This window comes from Serinus canaria, chromosome 20 (genome assembly GCF_022539315.1).
Source record: "Serinus canaria isolate serCan28SL12 chromosome 20, serCan2020, whole genome shotgun sequence".
NCBI lineage: Eukaryota > Metazoa > Chordata > Aves > Passeriformes > Fringillidae > Serinus > Serinus canaria.
In genome coordinates this window covers 792,928-812,802 of record NC_066333.1, presented here as the reverse complement: position 1 = coordinate 812,802, position 19,875 = coordinate 792,928, and the positions used below count along the sequence as shown (strand labels likewise).

The 19,875-nt window shown below is 44.6% G+C and overlaps 1 protein-coding gene across 3 annotated transcripts in view; it reads left to right on the top strand.

Annotated features, from left to right (window-relative positions):
* Positions 1-18,911, top strand: part of NCOA6 (nuclear receptor coactivator 6) — a 43,762-nt gene extending 24,851 nt beyond the window's left edge. Inside the window, exons 11-16 of one of the 3 annotated variants that reach the window (XM_050982009.1) lie at positions 5,114-5,235; positions 6,107-9,091; positions 10,633-10,701; positions 12,493-12,529; positions 15,326-15,474; positions 18,313-18,911. In XM_050982009.1, coding sequence (XP_050837966.1) covers positions 5,114-5,235; positions 6,107-9,091; positions 10,633-10,701; positions 12,493-12,529; positions 15,326-15,474; positions 18,313-18,359 — 3,409 coding nt within the window. In that variant the 3' untranslated portion in view covers positions 18,360-18,911. Of the gene's footprint in view, positions 1-5,113; positions 5,236-6,106; positions 9,092-10,632; positions 10,702-12,492; positions 12,530-14,996; positions 15,475-15,603 lie in introns of those variants that run through there. The other 2 variants (XM_050982010.1, XM_050982011.1) reach the window with 2 other exon arrangements.
* The last annotated feature ends 964 nt before the right edge of the window (positions 18,912-19,875 follow it).

Below are 19,875 nucleotides of genomic sequence, written 5' to 3'. Positions count from 1 at the left end.
GAGGCCAGTGGAAAAGATTGAAAGATCATGAATGAATGTGTCTTTTTAGTGAAAATACAAGGTTGCAGAATCTCTTCCTTCTTTGGCCAGTGTGTTCTTTCTTGGCCAGCTGTCCTGTAAGCATTTCCCATTGACAGTTCACTGTCACCCAACAAAGGGTGGTAGCTGTTGCTGCTGTGCCATTTTTCAGCTCAAATGGTGAAGGCAGATATGCTTTATTTAATTACCCTGATGCTTCAGACGAGCCCATGGGGCATTAACAGGAATCCACCTGATGGTACTTGGGGGGATTGTTTTCAGTCGGGGAAAAATGAAAAAAAATTGCATAGAAAATTATAACAGAGAAATATTTAAAGATCAAAGTTAAATTCTTACAACCAAACAAAAAGATGGCAATAGCACATGAAGATTCTGGTGTGCCTCTGGTTCCACCAGTCTGGCCCCTTTGAATAATCATGTTTTTAACCTGAAATTTATGCTGCCTTTCCTAGGGACACATGTTCAGTTCAGTGCAAAGAGAGGCTGGCATCAAGTACTAAGCAAAATGTTCAGTATTTTAACTTTTCCCTTGGTTATTCAGTGTGTAGCCCCAGCCTGCATTTTCTGCAGTGTCAAGATTCTTTTGTGAAGGTGGAATGAATAATCTCATGGACATTTTAATTGTGGATTGAAAAACTCACATCATCTATAGCAAGTGATCTTTTGTGACAATCATTAGTTGGCTTAACTAGTACAAAAATAAAATGCAGAAATGCTGTAAGGTAAAGCAAAGCATGCTAATTTAATAGGCCTTGGAACAAAGCTTTTCAAGCCTCTCCTGTATAGTTGTGTACAGTCATGGTATGGCTTGTCAGGTCCTCTCTGCTGCTGAGTCATCTCAGATTACAGCTGGAGGAGGACACAATCTGGGGCCAGATATGGAAACCTGGGTAAAGTAACTTGGCCAGCACCAAGTCTGTGGCCAGTCTGCAGCTTCTGGAGTGACTTAGAAACCTAACAGACACCACTTTCTTCAGTCCAAAGAGATTCCAATAAAACACTGGTAACCACTGCTGTAGCAAGTGCGTTGCTGTGGAAGTGACAGAGCCTTCAGAGGGAGCAGATGAGTTGGCACCACCTCCTGAAAAAAAATCCAACAATTAAAGTAAACTCTTCTTATGATTTTGTTTTCATTGGTCTTACTGATGAGCACCCAGCCTCAATGTGGCCTGGGAATATCAATAAAAGTGTCTATAAAGCTCTTCCTCTGAAATTGCAAAGCCTCTCAAGACTATTTGCTTATTAAAAAGTTTTCACAGTAGAAGTCTCAATTACAGCTTTTCTAATGAGCTATGACAGCTCAATTCCAGCTCCTAAATAAGGTTTTTAATCAAATTAATAAAGGAACCAGAATGTTGTTCTGGTATGGATGAGCATTTTGGTTCCACGTGGACTAAATCAATACTTGATCCTTGCAGAAGCACTAAGAAGGGAGCTGTTTCAAAAGTTCCTGAGTTTATTCTCCAGCAAAAAGAGGGAGAGTGCAGTGAAAGCTGGCTGTAATACTTTCCTGCCTCCCTCACTCTCAGATTCCCTCCCATTGTTGGGCAAGCATTCCAATTCCTTGGAATTGGCAGGAATGAAATCCAATTTGGATCACTTTCTCTTGCATCAGAAGCAAATAGGATGCTTTTCATCTCAGCTTCCTCTCTGTCATTCTTCCTCAGAAATTTTAGAATTCAGAGCAGCAAACCATGTCTGGAAATGCAGCTAATTTGATAAAGACACTAAAAAGAAATATTTTTGAGTAATAATAACATAGTAACAAAAGTACAATTAGGAATATGGATTGCAGTCACGTTGTAATGTAAATAGGATAAGTGAGCTATTGAAAGAGTTTATTCAGCTGAGTCTAAAATAGTTTCAAGAGTTTGCTTAATTGAGCAACTTTGCACTGGAATGAAACCCAGGACATTTTGGTTGTTTAAAAGTGTTTGCATCTGTGTGCTGAACCTGGAGAGTGAGGGTAATGGGATGTAAACTGAGGAACAAGGTGCTAGATGCAGTGGGCATGTGGGTAAAACAGGCTGGTTAATTCAATTAAATCCGTGCCCAAACAAGCAGTTGTTTCATGTTCCCCTGTGCACAGACCATGAGCATCCTGTGCACTGGTGGAACAGAAATAATCCACTGTGGGAGGTCACTGCCAGTGCTGCCATTCAGGTTGCAGTGTCCAGTGCAGGTGGTGACAGCACTGCAGGACGAAAAGGCTTTTCCCAGCCAGACTCCGAGGGTTTCACTGCAGCTCTGGGGTGCCAGGCCCTGGCAGAGCTGGGAAATGCCCTCGCTCAGCAGCAGGGGAGGAGCCTCTCTACTTCCAGAGCTGCTGCTCCTGGGCAGGGCTGGGGCTGCCACACCTGTCATTTTAGCTTTGCTCTCCTTGTGACCCAGCTGCCACCTTCTTTGGTGTGGTTGGTTTGGGTTTTCCTGGAGTTCTCTCTCTGCTCTGATGAGGGATTTTGTCTGAAGGTTGTACTTCAGAGTGCAGCTGGTAGAGCAGAGGTACTGCTGATGACCATCCAGACTGTACCAGGTGTGCAGTTACTCTCATATTTTTCACATCTAGAGCAATAGAAAAGAAGAATAAATATGGAATATTTTGTCCCTCACACAAACATCTTGCTATTCATATTCTGGTTATTTTTCATGAGTGGTTGTTGCTAAACATGCCCAGTGAATTTCAGCCTCATTTGAGATTCAGTTGATGTTTAAATTTTCCAGCAATGACAGAAGCAGACTTTTTTACCATTGCTGCTCTTTGCTGGCAAACCAAGCTCGGGTCTGTTCTGCCAGATTTGCACAGATCCATCTGGCAGGAGGTGTTTGCTAAGGATCCACTGTGCACCAGTTTTGTTTTTTGGCTTAGACTTTTCTGTGCTGTGGTACTGTGTATCAGCTTCGAGCTGAACTTTAATTAAATTATAATAATAATTCAATAATTAAATAAAAAATGTAGCATTTTTAATTTCCTACCATTGTAAATAAATAGCAAAATTTACAAATTTGAGATAGCATTGACAATTTTAGCTATTATTTCAGTTCACGTAGCTGGCACCTGCACCAAAGGCTGCAGCTCTTCTGGGTGATTTTGCTGCCAGAATTTTTGTTCACTTGTGGCTGTTAATATAATGCTCTGGACATATCTCTGCATTTTTCCAGTTTTCATCAAATTTATTGGTGGAGGATGTAATCCTACACCCCCTCTCTCACAAAAATTGGTGGTTTGCTGGATAACACGCAGCATTGCACTCCAGGTGCTTTCCTTGGCAGTACCTGCCCTCAGCAGCAGTGGCTGGAACAGTTCTGTTTGCCCTATTTTCACCTTTCTTCTCTCTTGGTGTGTGTTCTCTCCAGTTTTGACCCACAAAAATTCAGGGATTTCCAGTCACATGCTGCTTTTTGAGTATTGATTAGGTAGCTGATAGAACATTAGGGCAGGCCAGGGTGTCTCCATGGGTGTCTACAGCTTAGTGTCAGCTGTACAGAAGCCAGAAACAGTTATTCTCAAGTAAATGGGAGTAGGATTTATCTCCCCACCATTATGTATTTCAAATTCATATTTTGCTGAAAGTGTTACTTTTGTCAATGGCATTTCTCCATGATTCTGCCTCTCTTTATTGGCAGTGTGCTTTTTTGGATGTCTTTAATTTTAGCTCAGAGCTTTTCCTACATAGAACTTCCTGTAACCTTCACATATTCATGAAGGTGATAAGCATTTAAGTTCTTCTGCTCTCATCCCTCATTATTTTACATCCTCTGGCCATATATATTGTTCAATATAGAAACTTGGGGTTTTTCTGAGTCTGCAAAAGCTGTCTTGATTTAGTCCAAGTATTGGGCATTGAGTCTGGACAATTTTAAATTGTCTTAGAGAGTCTCCTGGAGAATCACATTCCTCAGAAGCAGGTCTTGGGGGTGCTGATGGATGAGGAACTGTGAGCCAGCAATGTGCACTCACAGCCCAGAACCCCACTGAGTCCTGGGCTGATCCCCAGGGTGGGCAGCAGGGCTGGGAGGATTCTGCCCCACTCAGGTGAGATCCACCTGCAGAGCTGCCCCAGCCCTGGGGCACAAGGAGGACACTCCTTGTGGAGAGAGTCCAGAGGAGATCGCAGAGATGCTCCAAGGGCTAGAGTCTCTCATCTCTGGGACAGGCTGGGAGAACTGGGGGTTTTCACCTGGAGAAGAGGAGGCTCCAGGGAGACCTTGGAGCCCCTTCCAGTGCCTAAAGGGGCTCCAGGAGAGGTAGAGAGGGACTAGGGACAAGGGATGGAGGGACAGGACACAGGGAATGGCTTCCCACTGCCAGAGGGCAGGGATGGATGGGATATTGGGAGGGAATTGTTCCTGGGAGGGTGGGCAGGCCCGGGTGCAGGGTGCCCAGAGAAGCTGTGGCTGCTCCATCCCTGGAAGTGTCCAGGGCCAGGTTGGAGAGGGCTTGGAGCAGTTTGGGATAGTGGAAAGGGATGGAATGAAATGGGCTTTAAGGTCCCTTCCAACCCAGACTAGCATGTGATCACTTACAGTGCCCCAGTACCACACAGGTCCATGCTCTGGAGGGTGGCTGCAGTGCCTGACATGTCAGTGCACTCGTGCTGTGATGTTATCAAAGGTCTTGGATATCCTGAATGAATCACTTCTGGGTGTAATACTGGAAGAAAAGGTGCTACCATAAAAATAGATTAAAATTGCATCTATACATGGCACTTGCTTATCCATACAGATGTCATAGGAAAGCCTGTTTACTTTAGTTAAAATATATGTAGCTCTATTGTTTGAAATCTCCACTGGCGTACTGTTAGTTCTAAAGCTCAGATTCACAGTTGAATTGAATGTTTAAGATCAACAGAACACCAGGCAACTTGTTTTCTTTTCAGTAGTACCTAAGGCAGTGACTATGCACAGACCTGGTGTGTGTGTTCTAGTCATGCAAGTTACATCAGAGGCGTTTCAGTGGGTTGTTCCAGGTCTGTGGGGTGTCCTGGGAATTAATTACTTGAGTACTTAGTTATAGAAGCAGAAATCAAACACTGATGTGGGGGCTGGCTCGTAATTGCAATTATTTTTCTTTCAGTTCTTCAGAATCACGCCCAGCTGGCCTGGAGGAGAGTGATCAGTCATCGATGTCTGGAGACCAAGGAATGAGTTTAGAGAAGTCAGGCCCTAAACTCTCCGATTTTGCAAGTAGGCCACCAGGTAGTAGGATTTTTCTGTGATTATCTGAATGTTGCAACAGTTCTATTTTGTTTATGCTATCACACATTCAATTTCAAACGTTTTTTTTCTCCTAGTAAGTAATTGGTACCACTGTTTAAGTGTTTTCTTTGGGTTAGCTCCAATTGAAGAGGTGGCCCCATTCTCATTTATCATCCTGCAAATAACATACTGAGTACTGCAGCATTATTCAGCAGTAACATAACTGATAAAAAAAGTCGTATTTCTAGCTGTAGCACAGACTGATGTCTTAAAAGTTTAGCATTGACAAATAACTGATTTTTGAGAAGAAACAGTGGTTGTAGTTGGAATGATCATTTGCATGTAGAGAGGGTTAAACCTTAAGTCCACAATAGGATTTATATTATAAACCACACGAGGAATTCTTAGCGTGTTTTTGGCCAAGTAACACATGGCAGATTCTACTTTATACTCAAGACAATGTCAGATTTGTGGCCGGTGTGCTGGTGCATGACTCTTGAGGGTTGTCAAATTCTGAAGTTAGTTTTAAGGAGTAATAACTAGAGAAAGCCCAGCTCTGCATTTGCCAGTGAAAGGAAGCCCATGGGCAGTTGCAGAGACTTGTCAGGTGGTGTGAACTTGGGTTAGTAGCTGATACAACACACTAAGAGATCTCCAGTTAAATCTCATGCAAGTCATACATTAAGTTAAACTATTTTTATGAATTAACTAAAATCTTTGGCTTTGCTTGTAAAGCCTGTTTTGTTAGTGTGGCTCTCATCCAAGATAAGCAGGCTCCAGGCTGTACTTTCTATCCAATCCTGTTTGTTACAGAAATTCTGCTCCCTCTGATCTTTGGTTGGTTTTAACCATGTGTCATCTGTTGCCTCAGGTTATCCATCTCAGCCAGTGGAGCAAAGGCCACTTCAGCAGATGCCCCCTCAACTCATGCCACACACACAGCAGCCCCAGCAGCAGCAGCAGCAGCCCCAGCCCGCCCCGCAGCAAGGCCAGGCACCCCCCCAGACACCGCAGCAGCAGCAGATGATGATGATGCTGATGATGCAGCAGGATCCCAAATCAGTCAGGCTGCCTGTGCCCCAGGGGGTTCACCCCGCCAGGGGCCCCCTGAACCTGGATGCCCAGCGGATGCCAATTCAGCAGAGCGGGAACATGCCAGTGATGGTGAACCTCCAGGGGCCTGGGCCCGTGCCTCCCTCTCCTGACAAACAGAGGATGGCCCTGCCAGGCAACCCTCCTCTGGGAAATAATGCAAGAAAAATGGTTTATCCAGATAACGTACAGAATCCTTCCAGCTCACCCCTCAGAGAGGTGTCAGCAGTGTCCTCTCTTCCAGAAGGAGGTGGAGTTGAGGGCCCTCCAACATCAGGAGCTCAGAATAATATGACATCTCATTTAGTAGTTTCACAGAACCAGTTAATGATGACAGGACCCAAGCCTGGGCCATCCCCACATTCAGCTGCCCAAGGTGCAAGTCCCCAGCAGCAGTCTAGTTCTCTGCCTAGTGCTCTTACACACCATTTTCCAAATGTTGCTGCCCCATCACAAACGTCAAGGCCTAAAACCCCAAACAGAGCGAGCCCACGGCCATATTACCCTCAGACTCCTAATAACCGTCCCCCCAGCACAGAGCCCTCAGAAATCAGCCTGTCTCCAGAGAGGCTCAATGCCTCTATTGCTGGTCTGTTCCCTCCCCAGATCAATATTCCTTTACCTCCCAGGCCTAATCTCAATAGAGGATTTGATCAGCAGGGTCTGAATCCCACTACTTTAAAGGCCATTGGACAAGCCCCATCAAATCTCACAATTAACAATCAGTCCAGTTTTACTGCCTCACAGTCACACAAATTGGAAGGTGTGGTCATTAATTCGGGCAAACAAACCAGCGCCGGAGGAACAAAGAGAGCAAGCCCAAGCAATAGTCGAAGGTCCAGTCCTGGATCCAGCAGGAAAACTACACCAAGCCCTGGCAGACAGAATTCAAAAGCAGCTAAATTATCATTGACAACTCAGCAGAATCCATCTCTCTTGCAGAACGTGGAACTGCAGAGAAATATGATGGCTAGTCCCTCTTCTTTGCCGACACCTGTGACTACAAGTTTTCAAAATAACTCCATGCTAAGTAACCAGAATCCCACAGTTTCTGTACCTGCTGCTACTGGCATTCCTGAAGACAATAAGGAAAGCCTTAGTGGGCCTCAAGATGCTGAGAGTCAAAGTGCACAAGGTGCCCTAGGTGGCAAGGACCAGCCCAGTATGGAATTGAAAGGTGCCCCTACTCCAGAAATGAAAGTGCTGGTTCCTGAGGAACAGGCAAAAAAAGATGGGCAAGCCTTAGACAGCAGTAAGCTCCCAGTCATGGAGGAAAGTAAAGCCATGGTATCTCCAGCCATGAGGGAGGCACCAACTTCTCTAAGTCAACTTCTTGACAATTCTGGAGCTCCTAATGTGACCATTAAGCCTCCTGGGCTGACTGGTCTTGAAATGGCGCCAATAGTCCCCACTGGTGAGGAGCTAAAGAAGATAGCTGTCATTCCTCCACTGCAGGATTCATCCTTGAGCAAGGAGCCATCTAATTCACTTAGCCTGCCTCAAAATAATGAGCCCTGTCCAAATCCAGGGCACCAAGAACTGGGAGAAGTAAATGCAAGTGTGGCACAGAGCGTTCCTCCAGTCATGCAGAGGCCTGTTAGCTCTTCTATTTCAGGTCCTTTGCCTCCTAACCAGATAACAGTTTTTGTGACTTCCAACCCTATTACATCTGCTGCTAATACATCAGCTCCACTGCCATCCCACTTGCAGTCTGCATTAGTGTCCACTGTTGTCACCATGCCTAACGTGGGGAGCAAAGTGATGGTTTCCGAGGGACAGTCGGCGGCTCAGTCCAACGCCCGGCCGCAGTTCATCACCCCTGTGTTTATAAATTCATCCTCAATCATCCAAGTGATGAAGGGCTCTCAGTCCAGCACGATTCCAGCAGCCCCCATGACTTCTAACTCGAGTCTGATGCCTCAGTCGGTGGCAGTTGTTGGTCCTTTGCATATCCCACAGAATATCAAGTTTTCCTCTGGGCCCACTCCTCCCAGCACCTCATCCACCAGTTCTGTGTCCAGTATTCCCACCAGCAGGTCGCTCGTTCTGAATCCCTTGGCATCTCCCGTCCAGCTGCCTTCTTCTGCTCCTGCTCCTTCCAGTGTTCCTTCACAGCTTCCTGCTCAGCAAGCCAAGGACTTCAGCCCGGAGGAGACTTCCCAAGGGGCAGGGTCGGGTGAGCAGTGCCCTGTGCCAGCCGCCCAGTCGGGACCTGTTGTTTCCTCTCTGCTTACAAGCAGCCCGGGCTCTGGGAATAGACGCAGTCCTGTTTCGTCCAGCAAGGGAAAGGGAAAGGTAGACAAGATTGGCCAGCTCCTGCTGACTAAAGCGTGCAAGAAGGTCACTGGCTCCCTGGAGAAGGGGGAAGAGCAGTACGCTTTGGATGGGGAAACAGAAGGTCAGGGACTAGAAACGTCGGTCCCAAATAGTTTGGCAACAGAGCAACCCCCAGCAGAACTCGATAACAAAAGCGGGACCCCTCCAGCACCCAGTGTAACAAAACCGAGCCCTTCTGGGCCCGGCAGCTCGGGCCTCAGCCCCGCTGCAGCCGCTCCCTCCTGCGCGTCCCCTGGCGCGCCCCCGAGCACCCCCGGTCCCGGTGCGCTCCCGGCCGCGGCCGCTCCGGCCGGAGCCCCCCCGGCAGCCCCGGAGCCCGCGGGCCCCGGCGCCAACGGCGGCGGCCCCGGCGGGGGCCCGGAGCAGAGCGGCGGCCCCGCGGCCGAGGAGAAGCCCGCAGCACCCCCGGAGCTGCTGCAGAGCGCAGGTGAGTGCGGGGATGCGCGGACACGGGAGGGAGGGTGCTTCGGGAAATCCCGGGGGCTGCTCTCCCTCTCCCGGCTCTGCAGCCGAGGCTGACAGCTGCTCCTCTGTTTCTAACGGCTGAGTGATACACAGGCTTGTGTTCGCCAAGATTCGAGTTCCAGATGTTTTATTTCACTTTCCATTTACTGCTTCAGTGGGGAACTTGTCATGAGCATATGATTCTGTAACTTCGTGTAACTGTTGGAAGCAAGGAGGAAAATTGGGTGTATCAGTAATGACAAATACTTAGAGTTGCTTTTATCCTGGTAGATACACTGGTATTCTGCTTTAGTCTTGCCACAGACTTTTGATTTTTGTAAATTATTTCAATTTATTGAATTAATTATGATAGTTTGAATTAATCCTAATAGTACTATTTTCCTCTCTGGATAACCTTCATCCACTAAGGAAATTTCTGAATCACATCCAGAACAGAAGAAAAAACAACCCCCACCAAATCCCTGGTTGTCTAGGGAAAAACTTAAATGCTTATTTTGGAGAAATTAATGAAAATGTTAACTGCATCCAGTTTGAAAACAAATACCTTTACATCTGGGCTTTGCTATTTTAATTTGTGCATCTGTCAGACTTTATACATTACATTGGTGCTATTTCTTGATGCTATTTTTAGTTTATTGAATCTGCTGTGGATATAAACCTATCACTCTTGAAGTGAGCTGAGTGGGTGTTGCGCTTTACAAGATGAATTGGACACAGAAGATAAAATCATGGATGATAAAATACACAGAAGTCAGGGGAACTGAAAACTTCAGCCTCAGTGTGACTTTCCCCATGGCTGTTGGATGTGGCAGCTGCATGCCACTGGGAGATGGAAGCTTCCTTTGAGCTTCACAGAAGGAATTCTGGCTTTCTAGGAAGTGATCGTCTTCCTTCTTCTATTTAAGCAGGAATGTTAGACTTTTTGTCTTCCTGTTCTCTATCTCTAAGTTCGCTATCACATTGAAAACTAGAAAGCATTAGCCCAACAAAAATTATTTTTCCACCTGATCTTTTTACTTGGCAACCTAAGAAAGGTTAAGTCATCATCTTATTGCCAAAGACCTTCAAGGGCAACTCTGGAGTGTATTATGCACTTTAATTTAAAGAGTGAGGGCCCTGATTCATTAAAAATATACTATTTCCCCCCAGAATCTCTGTTGAAATTAACATTAAAAAAAAGGAGACTAAGCTATTGAAGTATTAGGAATTCCTTTAATGTCACAGTCTGCTGAAAAACTCTTACCTTTAAAAATGTTGTTTATGATACTTCATTTCATCACTCATTCTAGTTTGAGAACACTTGCCTGGGATAGTTTTGCCAAAGTTGTTTTAAAAGAGGAGGTGTGTGTGGTGGGAGGGAAGTGGATGGTAGATTAAAAATATTGCATCTGTAAATGGCAAAGTCAGCTGGGAGAGAGAGCATTTTGTACCAGCCTGATCACACAACAGGAACTCCTTTACTCCCTTTGACAATAATATTTTTTCCCTCCTCTTTTATTCTAGTATCCTCTCAACATTTAACCCAGAAAAAAAGTTCAATTGCAACATCAGAAAGCACTGTTCAAAGAACAGGTAAATCATCCTTTGGAAAAGCAGAATAGAGGTGAACTAAATCCTTTATGAAAATGTATTTGTTTGAATGCATATTCAGCGGTCACTAACACACCGGGTATTTGGGGAGTTGGGTAGGGGTTTTTATTATTACTTGTGCTTTTGGGATCGTTTTACTTGGCTAGTTATGTTGTGCTTTGGAAGTCTCCAGAGCCTTGTGGGAGATTCAGGATGGGGTCAAGTAAAAAATGAAAAAGTCCCCAAGAAAGGCTTTAGATATTTAGTGTTAGATGGGAGGGGCTGGGTTTGTAACAGTACATTTAGTTTGAATTTGGAAGTTCTGTGCTGAGCTAATAAGAAAGGTGTTTCTTTCATTGTACCACTCTGAATATAGAAATATGTTCATGCCGTGCTGGGATTGTGGTTTAGAGTGGCAATCCTTTTTTTTTTTTGTATTCAACTTTTAATGCCTCACAGCAGTGTTTCAGAATGGAGCCCTGGCAGATGACTTTATGGTGTTCCCATTTATTATCATGGTGTTTCACCATCAGTTCTGAGGTAGTTTAAAAAAGTAATTCCCAGGTTGAGCAGGGAAAACAGATAGATGTGGGCTTACTTATGGGAAGTGCCACTCTCCATCTATTTGCCATCTCTGACTGGAAATAGGATTTTCGGGAAGTAAAAGTCGTACGAAATTATTTTCTTTGAATTTCTACTAAGGCAAAGGTGGTCATAGGCCCTTGTTTTTTCGCACCTGATTCATTGCCCTGTGCTGCTGTGACTGTACTGGGGGTTCCTGCTGGGGAAAGCACTGATGCTAATCCATTTTTTGCTGTTGGATAATCTCCCCGTCTAAATTTTGGGTGGGAAGAAAGGTAACTCCTTTCATTGCTCAGTCTCTTCTTCCTTGGTCCCAAAGACATCTGTTTTTCTCAGACAGCGCTATATCCCTTTACACTGAAGAGGCTGATGTTCCAACACTGCAAATTCATCCTGGGAGGACAGACATTGCCCATTCTCTTACTTTTTTAAATGCCTCTATTCACTGTGCACACTCTAGCAAACTAAGGGCTAAGTTGCTGTCAAAGGCAAAGCCTCAGTTTGTGTCCCTCTTGCCCCAGGTTTGATGGGGAAATTGAGCTGGGCAATGAGACAAAGCACAGGGGGTTCATCCATGACGTTGCAATGTTAATCCCTAAATCTCTGGCAGTTCCTCATGAAATTTTATGTGCTGAAAAGGAGAGCTGTTACTGAGGTGAAGACCCCAAAGGAAACCTGACCTGTGTGTACAAAATCACTGAGTGAGATAGAGAAAACAGGTCAGACTTCTCTTTGCATCATCTCCACTGAGATATTTTCCAATTCTGTCCAAGTGGAATTGGGCTTCAGAAATTTGTCATTAGAAGATATTGCTGGGAGAGGCAGTTGGGTTAAGGCAAAATTTTACCCTCACAATAGAGGCAGATGGGTATTTTTAATGGTACTTTTTAAAAAATTAACAAAACCTAGAACATTTAGTAGAAATAAGCTGTCTAAAATGGAAGTTTAAGAAGGGAGAAGAGTGTAGTCAGGGAGTTTCTCTATAATTTTCTTCTGCAGAGCTTGAATTTTTCCCTGTCTTAGCTGATTGCATTCTCCTGAAGGCTGTAATCAGACCAAGCACTTGCCCAGTGTGGTATTTTGGCTTGCTTTGCTTTGAGAGAAGCTTATCCCTGAGATCTAATATGTGATAGAAAAATGTGAGCTAGTCATGCCTTGACAGCAGGTATGTACCTCTACAGCAGACTTTAAAATTATCTTTTTGTTTTGTAGAACTTGAGACAAATGCTGCAGTAGTTGCTGGTCAAAGGTAAGGAGATAGTTTGTAGATTCAGAGTAGATACAGCTTTCATGGGAGGAAGTCCCTTTCTCTTTGCTTAATTGCTCAACCTCTGCTACTACTTTTCACTTTCTTGGCCATTTTTTTTTTTCCTGCTAAGAAATCAGGCCAGTTGAATATACCAGACCATTGCTGAAATGCAATGAATATAAGGTAACCTTTTCTTTAGTCTGTGCTTTGGGAAATATTTCCTCTCATCCTTTCAGGCCTGGATGTTTCACGTCCTAGAAGGGTCTTGATGGTTGCACAGCAAATCAAAACTAACCCCCCAAAGCCTGCAGCTTAGCTGTCCTGTGAATTTTTGTTTTCTGAAAGGAACTCTTTCAAAAGTTTGTTCTTCTGCCTTGAGGATTGTTTTCAACAGTTTTCCTCTATTTGCTTGTTAACACTGCCAAAACTTGATAAGAAAGCCAGATAGAAACTCCACGTTGTCCTGGTTAAGACATTCGGTAATTAAAAGATATTATTCCAAATGGTTATGTTCTGTCAGAAGAAAATGCAATTTCCAAGACCTACTTGGAAGATTCTAAACACCCCAGGCTCTCACTCAGTTGGTAGTGAGAGCCCCTGGGGAGGTTTTTGGCCAGGTTTTGGACGCTGCCCTCATGGATGGAGTGACCCCCTAGGGCAGGCCAAGAAGGGCAGCCCCTTGGGGGGTTCCTCAGGAGATGGGACAGTGCCTTCCTTTGTAAGGGAGGGAATGCAGTACATTTCCTCAGATCAGGAATAGCTCTGAACGGAATATTTAGCCTTATCTATCTTTGTTTGGACTTGTCTTTCAAAGACAAGCTGAAATTTCACAGCAAGTTTTCTTCAGGGTAGAATTTTTCTGAAAAGCTGAAGGTGGGACACTGGTAGCTGAGCAGATTCTCCAGTCAAAGGAAGTGGCCCTACGTGACAATGTCCAAACTCACCCAGCACACCAGATTACCACGAGGGCGTTTTCAGGGTTTTTCTGATTGATGCTTTTCTGAGCAAGACTGGAAAAGAAGGAAAGTTTGCAGGCAATCTGCAAACTGCAGTCTGGTGATGGCTGATACAGTGGGTAGCTTTGAGTATGTTGAAGCATACAGGACAAACCTTGATAGAATCACAGATGGTTTGGGTGGCAAGGGACCTTAAAACTTTCCTTCATGCCATGGGCAGGATCACCTTCCAGTATCCCAGGTTGCTCCAATCCCAGTCCGGTCTGGCCTTGGACATATCCAGGGATGGAAAAAGCATCTCTGGGCAACCTATGCCAATTTCTCCCTAGCAGCTAATCTAAACCTATTCTCATTTAAAGCAATTAAAAACCTTTTAAACCTTAGGGGAACCTTGCAACCTATAAACCACTAGAAATATTTTCACTTGGAGTAATTTTATTTCCTCCTATAAAAGGAGGGAAGTGATGTGCTGCTTCCTATAAGACAATGCCAGCTCTGGATTTAGTCACTAGAATCTGTAAAAATTACCTTTACTAACTGAACTTTGGGTGCTGATGCCTGTTTGCTTCTCTCTGGGAAGCACCCACCTGTTTGGGGCCACTTTGTAGATGGCCCATTATACTCCATTTTAGGGAAATAGATTCCAGTATTTTGTATCTGAGATAATCTACAATCTATAGTCTTCTCTGCTGTGTCTTTTCTTGAATATGTTTGTCTCTCCTTCCATTGAGAAACTGTTTTATTTCAGATTTCTGTTACTTAACCCTAAAGTTTGTGTGGTTTTAGTCCTTCCCCTCAAAGCAGGACTTGTCTGAAGGGTGACACTGCAGTGAGGTCTCTGTCACACACAGCTCACCCTGTGCTGTGTCTTCACTCCAGTCCCTGATTTAGGCACCCTTTCCTGAAATCCTGCAAGTTGTCACCCAAAGGGCCTGAAATGAACTTTCTTCTTTTCCATTATGACAGAATAATTTATTTCGTAAATTACTAACCTTTGAATTCACACAAGAGAAGTTTGGTTTAAACTTCTGAAGCTGCTTAGTCACCAGAAATTGTCTGGCAAGAATGCATTAAGAAGAAAACACCCAAAACTCAGTATGAGTTTACTAAGAGAGATAAAATAAAAGATTTTAATTACAAAATGTAGCACTCCCTTTATTTTCTCAGTAGCAAGAAACAGATTTCTGCAGTACCTAAAATTATTATTTTATAGCAGAAAAGCTTTTTGTTACCAAAAAAAAAAAAACAAAAACAAAAAAAAACCAAACCAAACAAACAAAAAAACCAACGGGTTTTGACTTCAAGCTTTAAAACCTAAATAAAGTTTTAAAAAACCCTTTTTTTTAATATGTGAAGAAATCACTTGGATTAATGGAGTAAGTCTTTTTAGCAAACCCAAAAGTTGGCATGCTCCCTGGAGAGTTCTTAATTCCTCCTGACGTTCATCTGCAATTTCAACTCTGCACTCCACACTGCAGCAGTCTCTAATGTAACCTGTTTGCTTTTCCTAGACTTCAGTAATGGTGGCACCTGTGGAAAACAGAGCAGACAATTTATAATGCATCTAATTTCTTGGTCTTCTTATGTTGAAAATATTCTTTTTGAGGACTTCTCAATTCTGTATCCTCTGATAATTTTTGATAGAAATGGACTATACTCTGGCTTACTCAGGTCATTCTTCATCTGCTAGAACTTCTGGTATCTCTAGCGTTTCATGTCTTCACTGCTAATAGTCCGGAACTGGCACCTGTGTCGGGCCATCCTCCAGCTTGTCTGACTTACATAGAAAAACATAATTCTTCTCACACTTCATCAGAAATGTTTTGTCCCACTTTATTAGTAATGAGACAAAAGAGAATTGTGAAAAGTCTAAAACTCCAAGTAGAAGAAATTCAAGAACAGAGGATTCTGCCGCTTCACAGGAAACTGTAGAGAACGGGCAGCGCAAGAGATCCTCGCGACCCGCGTCCGCGTCCGGCACAGCTAAAGGTAACACGCACAGCCCCCCTTCCTGGGGAGAGGGCAGCTCCTAGCCTGCTTCCCCAGGGGTGTGCCCTGGCAGTAGCTGCCTCGTAGTGCTGGTTTGCAGCTCATACACCTTGGGTGCTTTATCTCTAGTTTCAAGGATTTAGCCGCAGGCTGGTGTTGAAGTGTTTCCCGACGTCCGCACTGGCAGTAAATGCTGTATGAATTCCTCCTTGGTACATCTGTGGAACTTGTTTTCTGCAGCACTCACCACCATAGTGTTCAGCACCTTGCCTAGTTGAATTCTCTTTGCAGAAATGTGTTGCTGTTGGAAGGACTGTACTGAGATCAAAAAGTGACATTTTCCTTTTCCTGAAGCCTGAAAGTCTTCCCAAGTGCACGGTCGGTTCTTGCCAAGTCAAATGCCATGGTTCAGGCACACTCTAGAGGCTGCTGAGGTGGCAGCCAGGAGCATCAGGGAGTGCTGTGTGCTAGCACAGAGCCTCAGCTCTGCTTCACAACAACATCTGAACTCCTGAAGTTATTAACCCATGACATTAGCAGGTGCTGACGTACCTTACTTCCACCCAGGTTACAGTGTTTAACAATTATGCAGCATTTGTGTGATGTGCATGGCCCAGTGCTAGGCTGAAGCTAATTCTGTCAGCTTCTTGTGTTTAAGGGTCAGAAAAATGCTGACGGACCAAAGTTATACAAGAGAGTAGAGAGAGACTGTCAAGAGGCAACATTCGACCACTGTTTTAAAGATAATATACAGAACAAAGAGGTACTGATATAAAATGATTATTAGAGGAAGTCAAGTTGAATTCAGCCACCATTGCCATACTGGAGGTACTGAAGTGTGTGCTAAAGAATATTGTGTTGTCAGAGTTTCAGAGAAGCATTCCAGCTTTACGTCATTGTGCAATGACTCCCAAAGATTACACAGGGGACCTATATGTTCTGCACTTTTGTGACTGCTGAATTTAATTATATTTACTTCTTGTGGCAGGACTGTGCAGAAGAATCTGAGTCTGTATGGTAAAAATAAATTCTCTTTCATGATTGTGAAAAAAAGTTTGAAAAATGTGAAGCCAGTGTAAAATCCCTGCCTGTGTTTGAGGGGATCTGGAGAGTGTGACCTGCCCCACACGCTCTGCTGGGTAAACCTAAAGATGACAACCAGTGACAATTCCAATTCTGAAAATGTGGGAATGGGAAAGTGCATCAAATTCAAGTAATACCAGAACTCTCACAAGGGTTTGTGCTGGCTGTGTAATTCTTTTACCTCTGTAAATAAAAGCTTGGGTTTTAAGTCGTGCATCTGAAGCTGCCGCAGTGTCCAAGGGCTTTGCTGGACACTTGGATGCAGTCTGCAGGGGACACCTGGCTGTGCTGCCTTACCTGTGAGCACACAGCTGCTCCTGAGCTGTGGAGAATGAGCCAAACCACGTGCTCTGGACAAGTTGCACATTAGTGAGGTGGCTGCAGGAGTGTCACCTGGTTGGTCACCCGTGCCTGCTCTGTTGTACATTTTTGTTAGTGAATCAGAGCTTAATTATTCTGGTTTGGTTGCTCCTGTCCTCATTATGTTACCTGTGTCCTGAGAAAGCCCCAATCCATGATAAAAGGAATGTGGGGCTGGGAGGAGTTACCTCTTGAGATGGAGGCTGTTTAAAGTCATCATTAGGAAAAAGAAATCAGCAGGGAGCAAGAAGCAGACTTTGACCAGCTGGAGTAGGAACTTAGTGGCTAAGCCTGGGGAAGGAGGAGGCAGAAGGGTCACTGGGAGAGAAGAGGGGGACACACAGGAGGGCCAGCCCTGCCCACTGTGTCTGGCACACTCTGGGTGCAGGGTTTGGGAGGTGCTGCTGATGCTCCCAAGGGATTGAGACGGGAGCTGAGTGCTGCTGGCCCGCTCCTCCTCCCAAACACAAAGCTTTGAGCAGCAACAAGGGTGGCAACAACTGCTGCTGAAGGTACTTCAAAATCAGTCCTGCTGCTTGGAAGGCTCCAGGCTGGAGTCCAGCCTGCTGAGATGTTTCACTTCTGAAAATTGGTACTGTCCTGGAGTTTTCCCTTTTTGGAGTACTTTTCCAGCAAGGGCTGCTTTTAGCATTTACTGTACCTTTGAATTTGTTAAATTTTGAAACATTGATTGTTTTTTCTAATTCCACATGTAACAGCTGTGGAGTTGTACTGCTGCTATTCTAATTTTAGATGGGCTTGGAAATTTTTTTCCCTATTGACTCTTAAAATGCACACAGCTGCAATATTTTTTGGAAAACATTATGAAGAGCCAAAGAGACATTGCCAACATTCAAAAACACATTTTGAAAAAGATCTAAAGATGTAAATGCCTTTGGTCTTTACTCTTTTTTTGTTTTGAAATGGAAACTTAGTGCCTTGATAAGTGCACTGGCCATGTCATCTGCTGTGGCCGTGGCCCTGCAGGTGTTAACATTTGTGTCTTTCTGCATCAGCTGTGTTCCTGTGACTCAGTGTACCCTGCAGAGACTCATTTTCTAATGACCTTCTAGGAGCTCAGACAGCTGGGGTGCTGGCTGGCATGGCAGAGTGGTTGTGTAGCACCATCTCCTCCTGTGGCACGTGGGGGACAGCACGTGGGGACAGTTCCAAACCCTTGGCTTTTCTTTCCAGGCTGTCCTGTGAGGTTTGCAGGAGTGCCCAGCTCGGGGCCCAGGGCTGCCCCAGCTGCTCAGGAGTCTGTCCTGGTGTGGGGAAATCCACCAGAGCACACACTCTGGTGTGAGTTTGGAACAATGGCAGGGCAATCTGTGCCCCTCTGGGGAATGGCTTACCGACTGCATATCCATGCTTCTTTTCTTCTCTTGATTTCAGAAACGAGTGCCAGTGCAATGCAGTCAAAAAGAAGAAAATCCAAGTAAATTACTGCATGGAAACATGAGACTTGTAAATGAGTGTGAATTTACCAATAGCAATTTTGAGCTGTGATTTTTGTTTTTTAAATAAAATTCTGTACAGTAAGTAATTTTAATATTATACTGTTCCAAATAAATAATTTTTTTTTTCTAAAAAACAGATAAATAGATATAAAAACTGGGTTCTTCTAAAACCCCCTGGATTTGCAAAGTGAAGTCAGGGTTAGCACATTAGGGTAATGTGTTTGTATGAAATGGAAGGGAGGGGAAGACAATTGTAAATTTATTTGTTTCCACTTTTCATAAACAATTTAGAATACAGGCTTGTCATTTTTACGTATTAAAATAATGTAATGTGCTGTTGTTTAAGTACTGTATGTGAATAGCAGTCAGAGGGTTTATAAACAAACCCCATGTTGTTTGGAAATGTAAATAATTTTATTATATAGTCGATCTGATGTATTTGTTGTAGAAATGGACCAGTGGAAAAAAATAAATTTAAGGGTTTGTATAATGTGGAATCCCTCATGCTCTAAATAAATGTTATTGTCCTATAAATTGGGTTGAATTATTATTAGCAACAACAGCAGCATCATTCCAAACAGGAGGATTGGAGGGATTATTTAGAGCTCTGGGCTTGCAAGCTCCTTATATGTAGCTTCAGCAAGGAATTTGTTTAACCACAAACAAATTAACTGATGCAGCTGCTCCTGCAGAGCAAGGGAGCACGGGAGGGGCACCCTGCTGCCCCCGGGGCTGCCCAGGCAGCAGAGGAGCCCCAGCAGCCTGGCTCCCACAGAGGGCAGCTCAGCAGGGCCAGGCAGGGAGAAGGCTCAGTTCCACAGGACACAGCAGCAGCTCCATCCCTCGCTCTGGAGCTCTGCTGCCATCAGCCCTGGGAGGTGCTGCCGTGGAAAGTGGGTCAGGTTCCTTCCTGGGAGAGCCCAGAGGCTGAGCTCTGTGCACACACACTGACACCTCTTCTCTTTCTTGCTGAATTTTAAAAATGTGTATCTGAAAATGCTGATTAAATATAAGTTGTTATTAAATAGAAGTTGTCAGCTTTTATAATCACAGAAATTAGCTATTTGTGCGCAAGGTAGCAGGCACTGAGTGAGGCCAATGTCACAGGATCATTGGGGTTGGAAAAGTCCTTTAAAACCATCAAGTCCATCTGTTCCCCTAGCACAGCCAAGGCCACTAACCCATGTCCCCAAGTGCAGCATCCACACATTTTTAAAATCCCTTCAGGGATGGGGACTCCACCATTGTCCTGGGCAGCCGTGCCAGGACTTGACAGCGCTCTTCCATTAAGAAATTTCCCCAATATTCAACCTGAACCTCCCTCGTGCAACTTGAGGCCATTTCCTGTCATCCTTGTTCCCTGGGAGCACAGCCCGACCCCACCCAGCTCCATCCTCCTGCCAGGAAGTTGTGGAGAGTGAACGTTTCCCCCCAGTCTCCTTTTCTCCAGGCTGAGCTCTCCCAGCTCTCTTACCTGCTCCTGGTGCTCCAGCCCCTT